This window comes from Colias philodice, chromosome 29, assembly GCF_061535455.1.
Source record: "Colias philodice isolate Cphi_HAF_F1 chromosome 29, ilColPhil1 Martin Lab GWU primary, whole genome shotgun sequence".
NCBI lineage: Eukaryota > Metazoa > Arthropoda > Insecta > Lepidoptera > Pieridae > Colias > Colias philodice.
The window spans coordinates 3,463,845-3,489,596 of NC_143114.1; the positions used below are offsets into that span (position 1 = coordinate 3,463,845).

The 25,752-nt window shown below is 35.3% G+C and overlaps 1 protein-coding gene across 1 annotated transcript in view; it reads right to left on the bottom strand.

The window, feature by feature from the left end:
- Positions 1–2,804: 2,804 nt before the first annotated feature.
- Ranbp16 (Ran-binding protein 16) overlaps positions 2,805–25,752 on the bottom strand; it is a 37,026-nt gene continuing 14,078 nt past the window's right edge. Inside the window, exons 9-24 of the mRNA XM_089712780.1 lie at positions 24,900–25,046; positions 24,308–24,480; positions 23,277–23,455; positions 22,845–22,993; positions 22,156–22,322; positions 21,461–21,605; positions 18,270–18,417; positions 17,471–17,630; positions 16,577–16,767; positions 15,463–15,592; positions 14,874–14,955; positions 14,152–14,290; positions 8,115–8,192; positions 7,492–7,598; positions 6,277–6,491; positions 2,805–5,520 (exon numbers count right to left, since the gene is read on the bottom strand). Coding sequence (XP_089568906.1) covers positions 5,424–5,520; positions 6,277–6,491; positions 7,492–7,598; positions 8,115–8,192; positions 14,152–14,290; positions 14,874–14,955; positions 15,463–15,592; positions 16,577–16,767; positions 17,471–17,630; positions 18,270–18,417; positions 21,461–21,605; positions 22,156–22,322; positions 22,845–22,993; positions 23,277–23,455; positions 24,308–24,480; positions 24,900–25,046 — 2,307 coding nt within the window. The 3' untranslated portion in view covers positions 2,805–5,423. The remainder of the gene's footprint in view (positions 5,521–6,276; positions 6,492–7,491; positions 7,599–8,114; positions 8,193–14,151; positions 14,291–14,873; positions 14,956–15,462; positions 15,593–16,576; positions 16,768–17,470; positions 17,631–18,269; positions 18,418–21,460; positions 21,606–22,155; positions 22,323–22,844; positions 22,994–23,276; positions 23,456–24,307; positions 24,481–24,899; positions 25,047–25,752) is intronic.

Here is a 25,752-nt window from a genome sequence, read left to right on the forward strand (position 1 = left end):
CGAGAAACTGCAGGGGGCATTCGGCTACAGACAGCGGAATAATATAAAAGACGAAAATATTTTAATCACTACGGCAAAGTGTTATTATGGTACGGTTTATTAATAGATATGTATAAGCCATGAGGAATGTTTATATATTTTGTAGTACATATTATTATAATAAATTCCTTTACTTTTTAATTTATTAAGCACCACTGTCCACCATACTCAGCATTTGTCCTAGTCGTTTGGGTTGCCTGGCAGAGATCGCTTTCAGCGATAAGGCCGCCCTCTGTACATTGTTAAATAAGTTATTATGTGTTTTAAATTGTTAAAATATGGTGTACAATAAAGAATTTTTCATTCATTCATTCATTCAAAGATTTTAGTTTAGAATAATTTTAGTTAAGTTTTAAAAAGGCTTAGGTACATGAAATTATGAGCTTACTCAAATTTAAAAAGTGGATTCCTCAATTCAACTTATGTTATGCTGTATACCTACCTCCGGAAAAAATATAAATGCTGTTTGGTTATCTTGCTAAAACTCGAGATTCACTGGACCGATTTAGCTTATTTTTATCTTGAAATATTTGTGGAAATTTAGGAATGTGTCAAAGATAGAAGATAGAACAATAGAGAAACATAAATAAAAAAGAAAATTTAGAGTAAGGACAGTCCACAGTTTTCCATTTAAAGAGCTTTCTATTCCAAATAGCTGTTTAATGACAGTGGAACTTGCTTTGTAGCTCGGACATCGTGTTTTGATGTTAGAAAAATTAAAAAAGCACTCATTTCCTACACAATAAAATCAAATCGAATCCTTTATATTATTGTTAACTTCAAAACTACTCGACCGACTGGTTACTAGATGTTCCCAAATTAGCATAAGCTATATTGCTGTAATTTAAACCGACAATTGCGACAAATAAATTTATTTGACTGGGCGTAGACCGGATATGCAAGTCCATTTCCAGCCGAAAACAAAGTTTTGACCTTTCTGGTGCACAAATCCACACCAACAGAACTATGTGTCCACACCCCACGCATAGTCTATTTCTGATTTTGTTCTATAGGTAATCGCTTGTTTATCATCCAACTATAAAAGAATAGGCGTCAAGTGTCATTAGGTTCTACGGTCTATGTCTCGAATACTTGGTATTAGCAAAGCTAAAATTTCAGTTATGTATGAGAAATTTAAAATTTAGTGACAAAATGCCATAAAATTACGATTTAAAAAATTTCTTGAACCCTCTTGAACCGTTCTTATTTTTTTTAGCAACCATTCACAAATTAAATTTTATTTTACACATTCTTTCAAAGTACTTAGATAGCTAAACTTTTTATAAGTTTTTACTATAAAAGCAAAATTCACTTGAAAATACCAAAATATAATTTACACAATTTCTTTAACAAGATAACTACAATTTTCATACATTTTACGGTACTAAATCAATGCAACGCTCAAGACCATCGAGTCGCGCTAGTCGTGTGAGAGCGCGCGGGTGTTGTCGACAATTAATCCTTTGATTTACATAAACCAACGTCATCGTTTGTGCCATACGTGACGGTAATTGTTCACTTCGCCATTAGCTTGGGGTTAAACGATCTAGAGGTTATTGCAATAGTTTATATTTACATGAAGAAGTTAAAAATCTGGATAGACTAGACTATAAATATAAAATTTAAACAGTTTGCATTGGATAGACACTATATAAAAACATTTTTTTTTCACGCTCTTAGAATTTAGATACCTATTACTTATGTACCTATACCTATTGTAAGTACTAGCACAGACTAATAATAATATACTACGTATACAAGGTACTAGCAAGAATCGACATAAAATGACAATTATCTACAAGATACGTAGATAATTGGTTACCTACCTAGAATCTACATTACGATTCAATGATGAAGCGTGTAAAAATATGAAATATAAGTAAGTTTTTGATATTAAAAATGAAATGTGTTTTTATTTTTTGTCTTTACTGGGGATAGTTAGGAGGCTAGAAAGTGACATATTATTAAGCTTCTTATTAAATCAAATACCTATGTTCATAGCAAAAAGGGATAATCCATTAAGATATGAAATTTGTAAATTCCAATAGAATAAAAAAAAATGTTTTGGCATTTGGCAAATGTAATTTTTATTGTCCACACGAGTGAAGCCGTGAGCGAAAGATACAGATGAACATAGATACTTTTATTAGCACAAATTTTTACCAATAAAGAATACTGAACCCTGTTTATAGAAGTACCTACCTAACTGTATTCTGCGGTGTATAATAGTTCTTTACAAATTATTATAAAGCTGAGGTTTCTTTGTTTGAAAACGCTAATCATCTCGCTACTGGACGCTACTGGACCAATTTAAAAAAAAATCACCGTTGGATAAGTAGGATATAATTATATTTACCGAGGTAGGGCGGGGCAGACCGCTAGTATTTATATTCATGATAATACAGGGTGTCCCAAAACTCCGAAAATACGAAAAATCGCATAACATACAAGGGGGTGATTCGGATAGCCCTCTAGGTCCTCTACCTCCCAACTTCCGTTCATCACTACTTTTGGGACACCCTGTATATTCTAAATCTCTTCAGAATAATCTATAGATTTTAAAGAGGTTATACCTAAAAAGATCTCTTAAGTGAAACATTTTATTTCATATGTTTCCGATTTTGATAGGATTTTCATTGGTTTTTAGATGTCTTTGCAGAACAACATATAGGTTGTATACATAGTATATTATTATTAGTCTGTGATATAGGTGACTTTTTATCTTACATCTAATGGACTGGTAAAATAAAATAAAACAACGCAACTGTAAAAATCACAATCTATTTAAATATTTACACATCACTCGTTCCGAACATAGCTACAAGTATAGAAAACAAAATTCACGAACATTACGTGTCTATGAAAATCATTTGATACCATAAACCATAGAATTATATCATAGATAGAGTAGAACATTCATTGTCTCTGGGTTAGAAAAAGACAGAGGATTGTTGTACGCTTTCTGTCCCTCTCACACATCAAAGAACGCATAGATGTTTATAAATTTTATTTTTAGTTATAGCATTCAAATGCTTTGTAAATAAAAAATTTTCTGGTTAGATTTTTTCAATTCTAAACATTTCGTTTTGGCAGCGCCATTTTCTCTTTCGCAAAGTCGTGCTTACTCTATCTATAATATCTCTATACGATAAACTCTTTCAACATGAATTCCTGATAATTATGCTGGATCCACACGATTTCCGTCCAATTTGCATGACAAGTAACATGATCAAATAAAGTTTGAGCTGTTCTATATTTTTAACTGAATATTTCATAGTATTTATGCGATTAGTGATCTTTTAAAATTCAAATGACTGATTTATTTACAATATTCAATTTTGATCCAACCCGATTCTTAATAATAAGTTAATGACAGTATTTCATGTAAAACAAAGCATAATTATTTATTTTGCAATCAATTTTAATACTTACATTTTTTAACAATATTAAACGTCACTATAGTAAAATAATAAAAACAAATACATAGTTACGTAAGTGAAGATAAGAAAAAAAGTATGAAACGAAGTTAAAACACAATTTATTTATAAAAATGCGTTTTAAATTCGTTTCAAAGATTACCATAAATTCACAATTATAATCAAACAGTTGATTCTCTTACATTTTACAAGTTAAAAAATGGATCCAGCCAATTACGTCATGCTAATTGGACGACCGTGTATCCAAAGCATAACAGTTTTTATTAACATTTACTTTTCTGTCACGTAAGAATTCCTTTTTCAGTAAAATCATTAAACCTAACTTCACTTGGAATGTGGAATTCCGATTTTTTTCATACTTTTTTTATGCGAAATCGTGTAGGATTCTCAACTTTCTTTGCAAACATATCTAAAATATCAGTTTTATTTATATAAAATAAAGATCAGCTTTTTGTGCTAGACTGACTTATAAGTGAAACTTCTTTAGACGCGTTGAGAGTAAAATGTCACGGTCGCGTCATGGAGTAAGGCGACGATTTTAGTATCTTTGAATCTTGCCAAAGAAGTTTCACTTCTGACACGTTTGCTCGGCACACACGCTCTTTTTTGTGTTAAGGATCCAACCTAGGCCTTCTCGGTACTATGCTCATGTACCTTAGTGTATTTAATTGACATTAAATATACAACAGATTGACAAATACTCAATTTAATTGTCTGAAACAAAACACTGCCTACACATGCAATAGGCAGAGTTTAAATGAACTTATACAAAAGACTTTGAACATTACTGCCACGTAATAAGGTGTTAATTTGAATGAATGTTTTATACAACACCGCTCGTATATTTTTGACGACCTTTTAATAGGCAATTGTGTAGTTCTGTATAGTACATAAATGGTATTTTATTATTTTCCTCGAATTTTACAAAAAAATGTATGGTCATTGAAATAAATACATTTTTGGATGAACCTTATCAATAAAAAAAAACTATACAAAATTATATATCGCTTATAATATTAAAACAAAACATTGATTCTTTATTAAGAATGACTTAACTGATGTTAAGACGAAGTTGAAAAAAGCATGCCGTCTCTCTCGCACTCGTGGTTTAACAGAATAAATTCGTTTTAAGCATACCATCTCTTTCGCACTTGTATTTCATCATATGCTCTTAAAAATTATAGCAGCATGTCGTCCCTTTCGCACTTGTGGTTTAGACAGCAATTTATTTGAAAGAAAAAATTAAATAATCTTGCCGTTTCACTCGCACTAGTGTGGTTATCTCACTCTTTTGCTGTATGTATCTTTTTAAGTAGAGAAAGGGTAGGTAAATAAGAGATGGGATTTGTATGGGATAATAATAAAAAGGATATGGGACTCTTTCCCATCACAGTGCGAGCATAACACAAAAATCACTAATCGCGTATTATTAGGTGTCAAGACGTGCAAAAGAGTGTAATTTTTTGACACGTTTAATCTAAAATTAAAATACATTGATTTATGCATAACGTACTTTTTCGATATTGCATATTATGTTTGTTCATTTCTACCTCTGTAAATACGAGATCTCTTTTAAATCGTTAATATCTGGATTATTTTTATAACATTCTCTGAAATGTATATTTCTACAACATTAATCGAACCCAAGCCCTAGGTCATGATTGCTTCATTTGCCATTGGGGTCATGAAATAAAAATACTTATTATTCTAACACGTCTCATAAATAAAAAGAATTCGATATTGGAATCCATCTAATTTACAACAGAAAAAATAAATGTAATATAAGAATTAGTAACCAAGACAATATCCGCACAATCTGACATATATACCACAACTCAACCACTCAATCCCATACAGTCCTACATGAATCCCACACAATCCCACTCATCCTACACGATTATCTTTCAATCCTACACGAATCCCACTCATCCCATATCACGTTTGTGCCTATGACGTCATCATGTCGTTGACAGACGATCCCATACTTGTGCCTTTCAATAGATCGTTGATGTCCCGCCTGAACATCGACAGGTTTTGGGTGAATCTGTAAAGATATATAACATTTTAATAATCTGTATTTTTCAAATTATTTTTCGGTTTTAATCAACTGAGCAAGGATGGCAATGTATTTTGAATGTGGGAAAGAATAGATTATATGAAAATTATAAGAAAGCAAGAAGGAAATAAAAAAACGTTTATTCGATGGCATATAGCCTCTGTTATGTTATTACAAAAACAATGTTAAATTTTATTAGATACTAGCTTCCGCCCGCGACTCCGTCCGCGCGGATGTCGGTGTATAAAACTGAAAAATTAAGATTTATTTTTTTCTACGTATTTTTTCAGGATAAAAAGTATCCCATTTTATGCCCAGGATAATAAGGTATAATTATACCAAGTTTCATCGAAATCAAACCGTTAGATTTTACGTGATGCCTGAACATACAGACAGCCAAAATTTTTTTTAATCATATGTTTGGGTTTGATATCGATCCAGTAGCACCCCCTGATATTTATTTTTTTAATATTTTCAATGTACAGAATTGATCCTTCTACATATTTATTATATGTAATTATTATAATATGTAATAAATAATATAGATGATTATTAGCACCTTCCCTATATAACATATATAGAAGAGTGCGAAAATTTCATACTACTCCGAAGGCGCACTTCTCATATACGCCCCTCTATTGTTTCCCCCCTATCATTTTAACTCAGCTCCCACCATTTTCCCAGTTTTCCGGTTTTTCCACCTCCCCCTACCGTCTCCCCAGTTCCTCCCTACCCCCAACTCACCGATCCCGATTCTTAGTGAGCAGGTTCCTCTCGACCCCCCCCATGAGCTGGTCGAAGCAGTGCGCCAGGTGGTGCTGCCGGTGGCGGGCCTGCTGCGCGATCAGCTCCGAGCGGAGTGCCGTGAACTGCTCCTCGTTGAGCAGGATCAGACCGAGCAGCGGCCGGGACATGGACCATTGGTTGCAGCGCTCTTCGAACATTATCACGTTCACCACCTGATCGAAAAAAGGCTAGGTTATTGAGGTATTATTATAGAGAGGATCCACCACGAACAAAATCTGTGCAAAACGCGCGGCAAAGCGGGCCGGCTAGTGAGTCATACACTTTGTAGATATTCTGCCTCTTATTACTTATAAATTAAAACCAATCAATCTAACAAATAAATATTGTTTATCTTTTAAAAAAATATGAATAAAATTATCAATTAAAACCAATCAATCTAAAAAAAAACCATGGCTTGAGACAATTGACTCTAACTCGTGTTACAAATAGTTTAGTAGAGATGCCCTCTCTAGTAAGTAGTACATGGTAACTCAATGAGGTTAAGAGACATTTATTTCAAAGAATTTCACAATTCACTTATTCTAATGTTTTTAAATCTAAACTAAATTATAAAGCTAAAGAGTTTGTTTGCTTGTTTGAACGCGCTAATCTCGGGAACTACTGGTCCGATTTGTAAAATTCTTTCGGTATTAGATAGCCCATTTATCGAGGAAGGTTATAGGCAATATATCATCTCGCTATGACCAACAGGAATGGAGTCACGAAGGTGATACCGCGCGGAGCAGCTAGTATTGTTATAAACTTGAAAAAAAAAGGAAAAAATCGCGGGTGAGTGGAAAATAATTTGTGCAATAATATCGTCCTGCGACGGTATGGCTGCGTTCGTAAGTAATGTCAACACGGATATAAAGTAACTAAATGTGACATGTATTGAATGAATTAAATAAATATTAATCGTAAGTTTTTAAGTATTTCTAAAAATTTCAAGGTCGCTTCACGGCAATACCGTCACATCATGGAGGAAAGCGACGATTTTGTTATTTTAGAATCGTACCAAAGAAGTTTCACTTCTGACACGTGTGCTCGGCACACACGCTCTTATTTTCAACATTCGTTAACACAGCAACATATAGTGTTGCAAGCAACATGTTACCAACAACTTCGGCGCGTTCGACACTTTGTTGCAACATACACACAAACACACAAACTCACTGTTGCAAGCAGTTGCTGCATGATCTCGGGCCGCCTCTGCAACACCTCTATGAACATGTTGCTCGTCTCTGGAGCTGCTTGTCGCGGGTTCGACACTTTGTTGCTAGCTGAAGAAACAAAATAAATACTTTTTGTTATTTTTTCTAGTGTTAAATATGATTAATAAATATTTTATAGAAGAGAATGTTTTTTTCTTTCCTCCTTTTTAATAGAGTACATCAAATCAGAAATTTCGTAGGATTTTTTTGCAGAATATGCAATATTTCTACGGATGTAAAATGAAAATAAAAAAAAAACTAAACCTTTTTTTATGTTTATATTTTAACTTTTAAGTATGTATTACAACTAATAATAATAATGATATTAAAGGATTCGACAGATAATATAATTATTAAGGGCCGATTTTTCAATGCTTGTATAAATCTTATCCGTCCAATAAAGTATTACACGATAATATTAAAATGACACGTAAACTGTCAAATACGGGAAATTAGAAAGCGTTTTTAAAATGGTAGTTTTATACATTATTCGACGAATAAGTTTTAACCAAGGATTGAAAAATCAGCCCTTAATCAATCAAAATATGTCAAATAATTAAATGAATCAACTGGAATAATACTCACATTTCTGCACTAATTGTTTAAATAGATAAGTGACTATGTGGTCCAGCGTCGCGCAGCATCCCGTGCACACGCTCGTGTCTGAAATAACACAAAAATTAAGATATTTTTGAAGTGCAACTTCACGCGTTGAGTCAAATTCAAGGTATATATAAGGTATAAAGATAATGTTGCCATCAAAAAAGCCCGCCAAAAGTTGCCATTGCATTGAATGTATGAGATTGACGTTTGATTACGACGACGACGACGATTGATTACGTCAATCTCATACATTCATAATCTATTCTATTGAACTTTACGCTAATAGAAAGCCACTTGTCTAGGGGGGCTGGTGCAGGGATTTGCGCTTGATTTAGTCGGCCATTTGCAATAAATGATATTGAGGATCTGTGCTAATACCGCGGGGGTCGGTGTTGCTAGCTTAATTAGTTTGCTACAAAAATTTTGGTTTTTCTTGCCTTTTATTTTTGTATGTGTGAACATTTTCTAATGGTATACCAACATAATTAAATCTATACTAATATTATAAAGCTGAAGAGGTTTTTTGTTTGTGATATTGTACTACCTGACCAAGCCAACTAGACCCTTTTCAACTGTGACGTCACCCGCCCATGTCTCGGGTACAGATAGCAAAAAAAAAATATTAATAATATCACTGTTCGCTCTCCGCTATGAATAGTCTTATTTTTCCACATTTCGAGGGCTGTCTATGAATAACAACACAGTAAAAACTTAAACAAATAACAACAAAAAACTTAACAGTCAACAACAAGCTTTAACGATTAATAATAAAAAGTACAGAAATAACTAGTGATGCGAAACGTACGAATGCGTCGATGCTGCGAACCGTACTAAGGCGAACGCGGTACCTGAGGCGGTAAGCGGGCGGGGAGGCCGCATTCCACCCGAGCGTCTAGTTGGCTTGGTCGAATAATAAATGGAAGAATTATAGCTCATTTTAAGGTCTTTAATAAAAAATAAAGACATTCATGCTTTTTTTTAATTTTCCTTAAAAATATTAATTTTTCTCGCCAAGGTGGATACTTGGATGATAAGGATCTTCATTTCTTGTAAGAAAACTATAAATTTTGACTAAAATTAGCCATTTTTTTTTCCAAAAATTTAATTATAAATAATCAGTGTTGTCAGTATTTACATTATTTTACCGACTATCTCGGTAATTTTTACTGAAAATACCGTAACACACACGTAAAGCGTACACTTTTTAAAAAGTTATCAAGTAACATATCATCCAGGATATAGGGTCGACACAAGGACCAGTGCTTCCATAGCTGCACGTAAACAAACTTACCTCAAATACGCGACAAAACAACAGACAAACAAAAACGTTTTCCATGTAACAAGGTGCATCCATTTGAACGGTGTGACGGGGACAAGAGAACCGAATTATACGTCCCTGGGGCTTGGGCCATGGGCCATGCAAGGGGCATGAATATTAATGCATTTTTGTGAATATAATGTAGCGGTATAGCGGGATATTTGTAACTTTAAAGATGATAATGTAATACTTATGGCAAATGTCGCGGTTTCTGCTTGTTTCCTGCTTTAACCTACCAGTTAAAGATGGTTAAAGTAATTTTTAACGGTCTTACTAATAAAATGTTACCCATTCGCTATGCAATGGATTATAGTAGAGCCATTTTAATAGGCAACATTTGACAGTTCAACAAAATTCAACAATGTAACCTAGTAACGACGACATAGAATAACATGACATTTCGTTTTGTTAGAACTGCACATTTGCTTAACTTTTTTCAAATACGATTACATATTTATAATAATAATGACCGATACAAGTAATTTTAAGATTTCATATTACTGATAAACCATTCTAAACATAATAAACAATTTCTGAATTAAATAACTGACGTCGCTACAATTTTGTGTCAATAAACTTTTTTTATAAACTAAAAATCGAAATCTGACATCTAGAATCGAATGCATTGATTACTTGTGAATAAAAATCGTCATAAATTAATAATTAATGTGTTTCAAGTTCGATTGACAAATGTTTCAAGTCAGTATCGATTAATTCACTTTAATCGATGTTTGCAGGTTACCTCTCTACGAAGATAAAATTGATAGACGTCAAATGTTGCCTATTAAATTGGCTCGACTATAGAGCTAGATCTGTGCCCTGTGGTTTCTACTTTCTAGTAACTTACTCATAAGTCAGAATTTATAAAGCCTAATCGACCGCAACGAGCACGATGATTGGCATACAAAAATAGCAAATTTCATTAAAATCGGTCAACTTGCTAGCCGCCTTGAAATTATTATACGTTTCTATAAAAACATTTCGATAGCGCGATCTAAGTGACGCCTAGCGACATCTATCGAAACGCTTCGAAGTTAAACTGGCTTAGTTTCAGCAAGAGGTATTATACGTGTAACGTGATATATGTATTATATTTATTTGTAGGCAATTTATATTAGAGTTTTTTATTAATATTTATTTAAAAATGAATATTGTGTATAAATTTAATATTAAATTCATTTTTTTTAGAACAATGTTCGTTATCAATACGGAATTTTAGATCGATATAGTACAGCTATTGTTGTCCAAAGATGATTTTATCGATAAATAGGCTATATTATATGAAGTTTTTATCGATAATAATATAGAAATTTCTATAACACATACCTACGTTGAGTCCTTTACGCGTGCGCCCGTATATTGAGCGGAACATACTTACATACAATTTATCTTATATATAAAATTCTCGTGTCACAATGTTAGTCTGCATACTCCTCCGAAACGGGTGGACCGATTCTCATGAAATTTTCTGTGCATATCGGGTAAGTCTGAGAATCGGCCAACATCTATTTTTCATATGTACCACGGGCGAAGCCGGGGCGGGCCGCTAGTTATAATATATTTGTTTCATTGTGTTTTAACCGACTTTTACATAAAGTGGATGAAATTAGATATTATTTGGAAATTTATGTTATTCAAAATATTTATTTGATTAGGTAGGTATGTACTAGTCTTAATATATACATATAAATCTCGTGTCACAATGTTTGTCCTCAATGGACTCCTAAACCACTTAACCGATTATAATAAAATTCGCACACCATGTGCAGTTCGATCCAACTTGAGAGATAGGATAGTTTAAACATGTAGGTACCACGGGCGAAGCCGGGGCGGACCGCTAGTAAATTATAAGGTTAGTTTGATATAATGTTTTGCTCTATGTATTTTGTTTCGTTGATATAAAGATTTAAATTATTATAAAAATTAAGAGAATATTTTAATAAAATCGTTAATTATTCTTATAAATAGCAATATACTTGGTATATATTTTAAATTTAAACATAATAATTATTGTTCCAACTTCGTAGAAATGGGGAATATTCATGTTTTTCTTTTTTGTCTTAAATTAATAGTTTACTATTTTATAACGTAGAAAAAAATGTTAATGGGCTTCAAAATACTCTAGATATTTTTAAAAATGAAATTTAAATTAAGTTAGAAAATAAGTTTCACTTCTGACACGTGTTCTCGGCACACACGCTCTTTTTTAGACAATATTACGTAAAAGAACGGTTCTAGAGTAGTGGCAAATTTATTTTTTAATGTATTTTTTATTTTTTAATTATTTTTGACGTGACAACGTCTTATAATTCGATAGAGCCGGCTCACAGTGGATCCAAATTCAAGTTTCATGGACCTAGGATTCAATATCGGTCTATCGCGCTGATTTTTTTTTTTCAAGACAGATAATTGAACACCGATCAACTTTTTCTAATGGTAAAAATCCCCTAGGCGTATAGTTTTTGAGAAAAAAAATTGTTGAGTTTTTTTTGTATGGAGAAAAATCTTTATTATTTTTTTTCTCGCGTTGCTTTTAATTGCGAATGCTTAGATTCATATATTAAGTAAGTCCGGATGATATAGTATCCAGAAAAAAATAAAATATCTGCATCGACTTGCAACCCCGCGCAGGAATGATCGATAAAAATTTCAATTTTCCTATGCTCTTTTCTCTTGTATTACCTGCGTTTTGTTGCTCAATACTTGCTTATTCGTACTCCTTACATGACATTAATGAATATTGAGAACATTTCAGCCCACAAAAAACGTTAAGTTATATTTTTATATATTAAAAATTTTCAAAAACAGGCAATTAAAAGATAAGTCACAGTACAACGTAACCCGTGCCTAGAAACCAACTAGGTAACGACAACAACCTATCTGGAATGCGGTGTTAGTCCCAGTTAGTTCCGAGTATATAAACAACCTCGTTATAGTGCCCAATCGTTAACGATGTCCAAGTACATAAATACGTTAGCTTTAACGAGGTTGTTTATATACTCGGTCGCATTTAATCCTGCATGCCCTTACTACCTGAGTCCTCTTAATTGATATAAATAAGCCGCACATTACAACGCACTATACAATGGCTGGCTTGAGTACTAATTTGGATATGTTCCTGATTATGAGGAAATTTGGTGATTTGAAGAATTTCAACCATTTGTTTGAAGTTATCATCTCAAAAATCCCATATGAACTGTCTGAAGAAGATCGCAGTAAACACATAGATTTTTCTCGTAGAGTTATACACATTATAACGAAAAAATGGTCTCAGTCAAGCCGATCTCTGAAGACGTTTCTGACTCGGGAAAACAATAAAAGGTGGTTGGAATCTGACATCCAGTGGCCTACTTGTGATTCGGTGGACTTGAATGTTTTGTTTGGTGATTGTGCGGATGTAGATGAAGAAACTCAGACCAACTTTTCTTCTTCTATAGTTGAATCAGTTCCATCAACGTCCACTGCTGAAGCAAGTACATCCACTGAAAAGATATCTAGAGTTCCATTCCAAGATTTGAGCAATAAACAAAAAAACGACGATCCGACTCTACTATGAGTGAAAAAAATGAAGAGGAACTTTTTTATTGCTTTACTGAAAAGTTAAAAGCTAACGGCAAAGCAGCTTTTGCGAAAATTTTAGAGCATTTGGAAAAATACCCTGATACTATACCAAGTGTATCAGAATTTTTGTTTATTAAAAAGAAGCAAGACATTCCTGAAGACAAATCCTTGGCTTAAAGCTAACGTATTTATGTACTTGGACATCGTTAACGATTGGGCACTATAACGAGGTTGTTTATATACTCGGAACTAACTGGGACTAACACCGCATTCCAGATAGGTTGTTGTCGTTACCTAGTTGGTTTCTAGGCACGGGTTACGTTGTACTGTGACTTATCTTATAATTGCCTGTTTTTGAAAATTTTTAATATATAAAAATATAACTTAACGTTTTTTGTGGGCTGAAATGTTCTCAATATTCATTAATGTCATGTAAGGAGTACGAATAAGCAAGTATTGAGCAACAAAACGCAGGTAATACAAGATAAAAGAGCATAGGAAAATTGAAATTTTTATCGATCATTCCTGCGCGGGGTTGCAAATCGATGCAGATATTTTATTTTTTTCTAGATACTATATCATCCGGACTTACTTAATATATGAATCTAAGCATTCGCAATTTAAAGCAACGCGAGAAAAAAAATAATAAAGATTTTTCTCCATACAAAAAAAACTCAACAATTTTTTTTCTCAAAAACTATACGCCTAGGGGATTTTTACCATTAGAAAAAGTTGATCGGTGTTCAATTATCTGTCTTGAAAAAAAAAATCAGCGCGATAGACCGATATTGAATCCTAGGTCCATGAAACTTGAATTTGGAACCACTGTGCGGCTGCACGCACGAAAAAATATGACTCATGCGGCGTTACCTCGCTCTGAGGCGTTCCATGTAAGGCTTGAAGTGCAAGTGAGAGCGCGGAACGAGCGACAAAGAAGCACAATCGGACGTTGTCACGTTCAACTATCGTCAGTAAACCGACTTTACAGACAACCATTTTTTTTGGATTTTTTTCGAGACTGTTCCATTTTTTTTAGAAACATTACCTGGCGATGATATTCTCAAGTCAAAGCATATTTTTTGTTAATTTTTCGATATTTTTTTTTGTATTCTTTCCTCCTTTTATTTCGTAAAAACTTACCCAATGCAGTTAATCCTTCAGAAATAGACGACAATATGTATAGAGTGGCCTCGGGCTGTAGAGACGCTAGATACGGCATGTGGTCTTGAGCTAATCTTTCGAGCAGGACGTAGTACGTTTGTGATAGTTTCGGATATAACTGAAAAATATATTAAAATTAATTAATATTTAGGCCTGGTAACCCATTATAACGATGCATAACTTTAGAACAAGCAACTATAATACAAATATATAAACCAATATTTGATTGACCCGCATTGTTGGTCTTAGCGTGATGATAAATGGGCTACTTAACACGGAAAGAATTTTTCAAATCGGACCAGTAGTTTCTGAGATATGCGCGTTCAAACAAACAAATAAACAAACTCTTCAGCTTTTTACTGTGAAATATCATACGAGTCGATACGGAGGGTAATCACACCAAATTAGAAACTACGATTAGAAACTATAATTTGAAATAACTCAAAAATGAATGTTGTATTTGCCTGTAATTGGATCTACATCTTAGTCTTTTAAGTATATTATGTATAATATGTATATGTATTTTATTATTATAGTAGAATTTTAACAGAAGAAGTGAAGACAGTTTGTATGTTTGTCCTTCTGTCACGTCGCGATGGAGAAGTTTTTTGTAGTTTGGAGTATTTTATAGTTAGGATAGAGAGTGGCTATAGATATAGTAAGTGTGTACTTAAATAGAATTTTAAGTTCAGTTCACTCACCAATAAGTCACTTTGTGGTATACTTAATAATAACTTAACGAACATATTCAGTGCATTGTCTAACGCGTCGTCACCGTATAACCTGAAATCAGATAGAAGTAAATTTATAATTAAAGAGAAAAATATGTTGACAATATGTTCTTGTATTTCTGTTATTTTAAGAGGAAACATACTACAATTTTGACTATATGTGTGTGTGTGTATGTATATTTGTTTTACTTTACTTTTTTTTATTTTTACAAAAAAGCAGTTTTGTTTGTTTCCACAAAAATATCTCATTTAAAAACTTCGAAATTCGCGTATTTGCATGAATATTTTACTTCCGTTTTTGTATCTTTTGCTAAAAATTAAGTGTTTTTGTTTGTCTATTCCCATGGGATTTCCGGGATAAAACCTGTCCCATGTGTTAATCCAAGTTACCCTCTGTATGTGTGCTAAATTTCATTGTAATCGGATCAGTAGTATTTGCGTGAAAGAGTAACAAACATGCATACATCCATCCTCACAAACTTTCGCATTTATAATATTAGTAGGATAGTGGGATTCATCATTTTTGTACAAAATAAACTACTTTTTCTATATGACTTACCTAAAAACGCCAAAATTCGCATAATTCCCGCACAGCGCAGCCTTCAGTATTGAGAAACAGAGCGATATGCCTTTCAGCTTCATGGCGTACATTTGCTTTTTGCTCACGTCCACCGTTAATATTCTACTGCCTGGAATACGAAATACATAATTATAATTATTTTAAAGTTGATTCATACGAAATAAATTGTTATCACATTATTAAAATTGGAAATACGAAAGAATGTCTGTTTGTCTTTGTATCACGTCGCATTGGAGTTATTTTATGTTGATGTATTTGGGATGTGTGACCGCCTCCTCGGTACAGTGGTTGACGCGAGAGCGTGGAACCAAGGGCTCCTGGGTTCGATTCCCAGTGGAGACGAAGTCTCGGTCTGGTAGGACACAGAAGGCTGATCACCTACTTGTCCCTAAAGAAAATCGATCAGTGAAACAGATGTATAAATGCAGCTGCCCCTTACCCCACTAGGGGACATGGGACTTCACTTATATGGGATGTGTGTTGTGACATATTATGCTAGTTTTTACCGCGGTGGAACGTCTCATTCTTTTTTTGAGAACCTAGTAGAAAATGTGTCAAGTGCGAGTCGGACTCACGACAGTAAAGTTTCCGCACAAATATGCTAAAGAGCAATGCAAATCTACACTAATATTATAAAGAGGAAAACTTGGTTTGTTTGATTGTAATGAATAGGCTAATAAACTACTGGACCGATTTTAAAAATTCTTTCACCATTCGAAAGCTACATTATCCACGAGTAATATAGGCTATATATCATCATGCTAAGACCAACAGGAGCGGAGTAATGCGGGTGAAACCGCGCGGCACAGCTAGTTGTAGATAAAGCAGTCGGACAGACAAACTGACAGACGGCAAAACATCAGTAATAGGGTCCCGTTTTACGTGCGTGTTCGGACCCTCAAAACAAACCATACTCCAACTCACTATACACGCCTAGAACGTTTTACTTTTACCCTTTCGGTACGGAACTCTCAAAACAACTCTAGGGTCCCATTTATACCCATTTGTTATGGGACCCTAACCTACTTTGGGGTACCGATTTTACCCTATTATTTAGGGACCCCAACCATCTCTAGGGTCCCGTTACACTCACCATACGCGCATATAGCAGCAGACAACTCCCGGAACAGCAGGATCCCGTTCGGCGAGCTCACATCAAAGTGCAACCTTTGATTCCTGTTCTGTGCTAATTCCGCGGCCAGCTTTAGTATGGGCGTGGTTAGAGCGGGCTCACTGTACCAGAGTTCGATGCCCCGGAGGAGCACTTTCATGTATACTGGGTAGCTGTGAAGAGTGAAGGCAAGTACTTAAATCAAATACATGAATAATACAATATACATTTAAAGAAAATATTAATTAGACTTTTTAAATAAAATATATGAATTAATATTCTATGTGTTAACTCTTAGTTGTGAACCAATATATTGTTAATTGTTGCAAGTATGGTAGTAAATAAGATAACTTCAAGTACGTCAAATATACAAAGATAATTTTATGGCATGACTAGCGGCCCGCCCCGGCTTCGCCCGTGGTACATATGAAAAATAGATGTTGGCCGATTCTCAGACTTACCCGATATGCACAGAAAATTTCATGAGAATCGGTCCACCCGTTTCGGAGGAGTATGCAGACTAACATTGTGACACGAGAATTTTATATATAAGATATAGACAAAATAGTTTTTAGCAACAGAGATATTGTATAGACAGTCAGAAATAGGAAACTCAAGTACAAACATACATCCTACTAATACTATAAATGCGAAAATTTGTGAAGACGGATGGATGGATGGATGTTTGTTATTTTTTCATGTAAAGACTATTGAACCAATTACAATGAAATTGTAGTACATAGTGGTATGTAAGTAGCTGAAGACCCAGAAAAAAGACATAGGCTTTTCATCCCGGCAATCCCACAGGAACAGGAAACTGCGGGTTTTTCTTTAAAAATGCGGGCGTAAATCTAGTTAAATAATAAAAACACTCACATCCAATCAAACAGCATCATATACGTTGTTTTCGTGTTGAAAGCGAACGCCAAACCGCGCAAATCTCTCGCTAGACCTATTAACGTCTTTTTCGCGTCTTCTGACGCGTATAGAGAGTTCTCAGATGGACCCAGTAGACCGATGATGCTTTCGAATGCCGCTGAAATTTAGAGGAAAAATTGGCTATAGGAAAATTTTAAGTGTAAGTGTTCATAGGGTGTGTAAATATTAAGTGTTCCAGTGACACTTAAAAAAATGTAAAATGGCGTCTTCTGACACATAGAGAGTTCTCTGATGGACCCAGTAGACCGATGATGCTTTCGAATGCCGCTGTAAGGGAATAATTAAAATGACATACTAATAAATGTAAGTTTAAGAATAATTTAAATAATTCATAGAATGATTGAAATCATTGAAAGTGTAAATGGAATGATTGTAAGTATTTAGAGATGGAATAAGTATATAATTGGGCTCATTTTATTATCACGCCGGTGAAGGTCGACCTATATTCGGATCTTAGACCATGACTAGTTTAAGCTACATTATGATCTTTTGGAACCTATATAGTATCCTACCCTTTTTCCTAACTCGTAAAACCTATATAGCCTACCCTCCTCATTCTACTGACAAGTTAGGCATATGACTAATTTGGCACCCCCCCTTTTCCATAGCTAAGTAACTCCCCTACCTTTTACTGACTAGTTTAAGCTACACCATGATCTTTTGGAACCTATATAGTATCCTACCCTTTTTCTTAGCCTCCCCCCATGTTATAGTCCTCCCCTTTCCCCCCACTTACCCGTTAGCGGCATCATAAAAGCGTGGAATCTATCCTCATCCTCCCCCAGTTCGACCATGAGCAATCTCCCCAGCGCTGTATAGAGCATAGTTCGACATCGCATCTCGCCCGTACCGGCACCGACTCCTAGGAACGGGAAATGTTCCGCCTGGAATCGTTTTTATATATTTTCAACTGACTTTAAATAATCCTTTAAAATAATTGATATTTTAATTACTAACAACACAAATAATTAATTATATATTGAAGCATCGAATCTTTTGATACTGTAAGAAACATAAGAACTAATAGACTACAAGCCCGCATATGAAAAAATCTTATCTTATCCCTACCACGCGTGATTCGACGTATTTCTGTAAAGTTTCATATAGTAAATATTTTTTGAAAAAATAAGGTCATAAAGAAGTTTCACTTCTTACGTGTGTACACTAGTACACGCACACATTATTTTTTTGTCAAAAGGTTTCATATCAAACATTGTCAAAGACACGTTTTAATCCCTTTACTAAAATTACACTCTGAACACTATGAACACAATAGAACTAGATTATGGCATTTATAGACTACAAGCCCGCATATGAAAAAAATATGGGTCAAATGAACCACCACGGGACATATCTAGTACGAAAGAAGAGCAAAAAATAATAAGATTCATCACTATGCCGTCACTTGTAAGCTGTCCAACTGAGTGCAGATGAGAATTGAAAAGTACAGGTAGACTCGGTAAATTTTGGTCATATATTTTTGTACGGCATTCTTAACCATCGATAGATCCATTCAAAATAATAAGAAACCGCTCAGTGCCGTACAAAAATGTTGGTCCACCAAGTCGGAATTTTTATTTAATTTCCGAGAGTTACCGGGGGTAAATTTGGTCATTTGACCATGTACGGCATCTGTGTCATACTATTGCTATACTGCTTTTAATCCATTATTCCGCAACGCCGTACAAAAATCATGGGGACAAGGGGAAAAAATCGAGAGTTGTAATCCCCTCTCTTTCCCCACTCCAGGGGGTCATTTGACACAACACGAAATAAATTTATTTTTAAAGTATTTTATGCATAGATAATATTTTTTCATGTGCCGTACATTTTCGTTGGTTCAAAGGGGAAAAATCTGAAAAAGAAAAAATCCATATAACGAAATGTTCGCTTTATATGTATTTTGATAATAAAATATAAATATACATTAATATTAAGAAGCTCGAGGTGGTTAATTATCACCTTGGAAAGTCGGAGTCAAGTGGAATGGACTCCGTTAAATTGATGAACTAATAAAAAAGCTATGAACGAAAAGATGTGAATTATATGCAATCAGCCCAGGAATACAGGTAAAGTCACAAGCAAATGCTAGTAATATATACATATTCAAAATGTACAAGTAAAGCGCTTTCAAATGATACCAAACACGGCATATTTATCTTAACTTTATTTTTTTACTCTGTATGTTTTGTCCGCTAGAGGGCGCCACATTAGATTTTGTGAAACCCCATATAGCCTTTAGCTAGCTGGTCGCTGGTTATCCAGTGAACAATTCAGACGCTTCTAATGATATGTCATTTGTCGAATTCTGTTAAGTAGTTTAGAAGTTACGAGGGAATAGATGAACATACATACATGACCTGTCAAAACCATAACCCTCCTTTTGCTTTGCCGTAGTTGGCTAAAAATATTTTAATGCCGTACTGTATCAAATGGCCATAAAGCACCCTTAAAATTGTAGCTTTCGTCGCTTTCATCAGCCTAAAAGATGTGGTCTGCACAAAAATGTACGGCATCGTTTTTTCCTAATTTATCTATGTTTATACTATTTAAAACAACGAATAAAGTGTAGAAAACTGTTATATTTCATTAATCTACGATGTTTAAACTTTAACAAAATTTCTGGTTTTGCATTTCTCTATAACTTTTTTTAGAACGGTTTCTTTTGAACGGCAATACTATACAACAATTGAATTTTACAATATCATGTTAAAAAAAAAGTTCCCGTACAGGGTCAAATGACCTTACAGCTCTTTATATCAAGAATTCGATGAAATTAAGATGATTATTGGTATACATTTAAAAGAACAATTATTTTTTGACGGCATTGCTTTTAATAGTACTTTTGAGTGCTAGATAATGTTTTGGAACCGAAGCCGTACTTAGTCAAATGACCCCCTGGAGTGGGGAAAGAGAGGGGATTGCAACTCTCGATTTTTTCCCCTTGTCCCCATGATTTTTGTACGGCGTTGCGGAATAATGGATTAAAAGCAGTATAGCAATAGTATGACACAGATGCCGTACATGGTCAAATGACCAAATTTACCCCCGGTAACTCTCGGAAATTAAATAAAAATTCCGACTTGGTGGACCAACATTTTTGTACGGCACTGAGCGGTTTCTTATTATTTTGAATGGATCTATCGATGGTTAAGAATGCCGTACAAAAATATATGACCAAAATTTACCGAGTCTACCTGTACTTTTCAATTCTCATCTGCACTCAGTTGGACAGCTTACAAGTGACGGCATAGTGATGAATCTTATTATTTTTTGCTCTTCTTTCGTACTAGATATGTCCCGTGGTGGTTCATTTGACCCATATTTTTTTCATATGCGGGCTTGTAGTCTATAAATGCCATAATCTAGTTCTATTGTGTTCATAGTGTTCAGAGTGTAATTTTAGTAAAGGGATTAAAACGTGTCTTTGACAATGTTTGATATGAAACCTTTTGACAAAAAAATAATGTGTGCGTGTACTAGTGTACACACGTAAGAAGTGAAACTTCTTTATGACCTTATTTTTTCAAAAAATATTTACTATATGAAACTTTACAGAAATACGTCGAATCACGCGTGGTAGGGATAAGAAACAGATGGCGCGTAACGGAAAAATGTCACGCGTAACGAAAAAATGTTACACTAAATTTTTTTCCAACCCCGATAAAGAAGTTTCACTTCAAAAACTCTAATCATCTAATGAATACCATTTATCCGTAAAAACTAACGGCGGATTTCTAAACTTAATAAGGTACTATTTTCGAGGCGCTTAACTAGTACAGAAAACATCACAAATTTCTAGTAAAATTAATATAAATAAAATATTAGTTATAAATTATTATATTATGTTAGTCTGTCTATGGGTCTGTACATTTTATTGTCTGTTACCTGAATCAAATGTAATAAATAAATAAAAAGCCAACTCACAGTATGATGTGTCAACATAAACTGCACCTCATCCAATTTGACCAGTTTCCGAACGCACGCGTACCCGCCGCTGAGATCGCTCAATAGTCCAAGAGTCTTTGATATTATCGCTTCAGAACCGCCCCAGTATTTGAGGTTCGTTATTCTGAAAAATGATGAATATACAAAATTATTTTATGCTCTATAATGTATGAAAAACCAACTAAAAATTAGAAACAAAGATTAACAGACCAAATTCTTTTATGCACTACTTTTACTTGCATGTAAAATAAAGTTTTAAAAAAGTATTTTTACGTATAACGAACGTAAAGACGTGACGTCTGATGGTTTTTTGTGTTGGTATTTTTTGAACTGGTATCAATCAATGAATATCAATATATGCGGTTATACGTCACAATACGCCATTATACGTCATCACACAGAACTCACAACTTGCGCATACGTGATTATACGTCACAATACATACATCTTGTGCATAATCATATTCGGCAGCTGACACCTATTTTTGATCGTGAATATGTGCCTAGTTCATTATAGATCATCACACAGAACTCAATGTTCTGTACCTGCTCGTTGACGTATATCCCGACTATACGCCACTATACGCCGCTATAAGCCACTGTACGCCACTATACACCACTATACGGTGCTATAAGCCACTATACACCACTATACGCCACTATACGCATACGTACATCTTGCGCATGATGACGCTCAGCAGCTGGCTCTCGTCGCTGAGCCCGAGCACTTCGCCGAGCCGCCGGTACACCTTGCTGTTCTTCTGCACCTGTTCGCCGACGTATATCTTCCGGAATTGTTCGAAGAACGACATCATAGCGAGTTCGAGCTTTTCGCACCCGCCCTGTATATAGAAAGAAAAATCTTAACATTAAGCGCTGTTGACAGAAAAAAGTTTCAAAACTAAGCGATTCAAATAAGTATAATATAAAACAAGTAAAAGAGGGAAAAAACAGTTGATAACTGTTACATGAGAGTTATAAGACTATATAGTATTAAAATTCTTATCTAAATAAATATGGCGGGCAACTGAGTAGTCTTGTGAAATTTAAATTATAATTATTCTATTCTTTCGCTTGTGCGATGCGGCCGTGCATCTGAGTTGTGTGTCTATTATGTCATTGTTATATCCGGAAGTAACAATAACAAAAAAAGTGAAGTCCCGTGTCCCCAAGCGGGGTAAGAGGCAGATGCTTTATGCATAGGGACAAGTAGGTAATCATCTGTGTCCTGCCAGACCAAGACATTTTTTTCCTCTCCACCGGGAATCGAACCCATGACCCCTCGGTTCTACGCTCACACGTAAACCAAGGAGGCGGTCACAAAAAAAGGAAGACTTGATAAAATATTACATAGATAATATTACATTGGCCAGCCGCGAGTCGGTCAGGTCCATAAGCTGCAGCACGCGACAAACTAATTCGCCGTCCATAGCGTCGTTCTCATCGCACGTGTTCACTGACGCTCTACCGTCTATGGCGGCGCCTATTATGTACACCAGCCACGTGAGTTGGCCTGTAAACACATAAATAAGTAAGTAAATATATAAATAATGTATCCTCAAGTAGCCTGTATGGGACTGAATATGTGACGTATTAGAAAAAACATCAACCTGTTTAATGACGTATAAAAAAATGAAATGATACAAGTAGATGAAGTCAATAAAACTGTAAGTGTGTACTTTTTAACGGATTTTAAACGCGTCAAGAAAAACAATATAATGAATAAATCGCGTTTAAAATCCGTTAAAAATTCTGTAATTTCTAATTGTAAATTGTAATTGTATAAACACACTAACCTTGCAACACGAGCAGTTGCGGCGGCTGCGTTTCCACGGTGTAAGCGGCGGCCGCTCTATCAAAGTGTGCGACTAATAACTGGCACGTTTTGGAATATTCACACCGACCGATCACGGCCACTTGTTCTAACTGTTGCTGTATCGCGCCCATGTCCTCGAGGGGATCTTCTAGACCCTCCCTGGGGAAGAATATAGTAGTCAAAAATGGAGTATATCGTCAGTATTATCATCATAAACATCACCATAGTTGGTGGTCAACTAGCTTTCCGCCAGCGGCTTTGCGCGCGTTTTCAAAGAAAAACCCGCATAGTTCCCGTTCCCGCGGAATTTTCGGGATAAAACCTATCCTATGTGTTAATCCAAGATGATGATGACGTCATCAGGAATAATTATCGCGGAATATTCACACCGACCGATCACGGCCACTTGTTCTAATTGTTGTTGGATTGAACCCATGTCTTCGAGGGAAGAATATTATAGTCGAGAATAGAAGAATTGGCACTATTATCATCATAAACAACACCATAGTTATTTTCCTCCGTGTTTTTTAGTTTAGGGTGCGTATGTGTGTGTGTGTGTGTGTTGGTTCAAGTCTATCTATATATTTGAATGTGTTTAAGTGCTAAATGCATGCGTACGTGCGCGTTTAAGTGCGTACGTGCGTATTTAAGTGCGTACGTGCGTGTTTAAGTGCGTACGTGCGTGTTTAAGTGCGTACGCGCATGTTTAAGTTCGTACGTGCGTGTTTAAGTGCGTACGCGCATGTTTAAGTTCGTACGTGCGTGTTTAAGTGCGTACGTGCGTGTTTAAGTGCGTACGTGCGTGTTTAAGTGAGTACGTGCGTGTTTAAGTGAGTACGTGCGTGTTTAAGTGAGTACGTGCGTGTTTAAGTGAGTACGTGCGTGTTTAAGTGAGTACGTGCGTGTTTAAGTGAGTACGTGCGTGTTTAAGCGCGTACGTGCGTGTTTAAGCGCGTACGTGCGTATTTAAGTGCGTTTCTAGCAGTCTTATGTGTGTTTATTTGTACTTACCTCAATAACACGGCCACAGAATCAAGCCTGCTGTTTATATAAGCGGTAGTGACTGTGGGCGCGTAAGTCTCGAGCAAGTGCGGCTCCGTCGCGTTCACGTACGGCACTGAGGCGACCATGCGTTGCCATAGCGACAGGAGATAGTGTACGGAATTCGGCGCGAACTGCCACATCTGTGGAGTTGATTTTTTTGTTACATTTTTTTGTCAGAAAAAGTGAGGCATATTTTATTACGATTATTAATTTCAAATATAAATAAAAATCAATTGAACTTTAAGTAGCTTTTCACCCGTGTATGCAAAGCAAACCACAAGAATGATGTTTCACAGTGCTAACAAGCAGTCTATGTCACTCTCCAGCCTTCTTCCTACTATATCCATACAAAAAAAAACAGTTTAAAGTTATTCCATTGCGATGTGAAAGAAAGACAAACCAACGAACACACTTTGGCATTAATAGTAGTATATTTGTAGGGTAGGGAGTAAGGATTTATAATATTAGTAAATACATATTATTTTGCTCTCTTCACCATACACCAATAAAATTTTAATTACATTTACTTGTCATTGTTTCTTGTTTACTATATTATTACCTGCAAGCTCTGCACAGTGAATTTAGCGATTTCCTCTATCAATCGCGGATAATTATCGACCATGACCAATTCGCCGAGACGATAGTTCGACTTGAGCCGCGCTAGGAGTCGGCAGAACTCGTGGTAGTTCGTCGGGTCGGATAGGCCCTGGAAATTGTACAAATAATAATTAAATGGAGAATATTATTGTAGTTTCTGTAAAGTATAGTATATGATATTTATTTTATAGCATCCAAATCTATACTTATAAAAGCTGAAGAGTTTGTTTGTTTGAACGCGCTAATCTCAAAAACTACTAGACCAACCGGAGCGGAGCAATGCGAGGAAAACCGCTGTGCGCGGTAGTAGAATTATACTAGCGGTCCGCCCCGGCTCCGCTCGTGGTATATGTTTACGTTTTCTCTCCATAAGAACCATCCTTGAACTTCAAATAAATTTAAAAACAATAAATGATAATAGTGTGTTGTATGTTTGAGCGTGTGTTGCTTTTGGTTGTGTGGAGGAAGGAAGGTAGAATTCCTCCATCGGAAAAGTGAGGATCCTCGACCAGTCTACTCGACTGGCCTTTGAGGCCCCGATGAATGTTGTCGGAAAGTTGCATATATGTTCTGTAGCGAAAACATTTCGCTTGCGCGATTCAGAGCGAGGTGTCGCTACAGTTGCGTGTTGTATATTGTTAAGAATTGCAAGTTTTGATATATGCCGCATGCATGCCGCTTGCACCTCACGCTCTGCGTGTCATGTGTTGCTGAAGCTGGTCCACGCTGAAGTTGGTCCACGCTGAAGTTGGTCCACGCTGAAGCAAGTCCACGCTGAAGCTGGTCCACGCTGAAGTTGGTCCACGCTGAAGTTG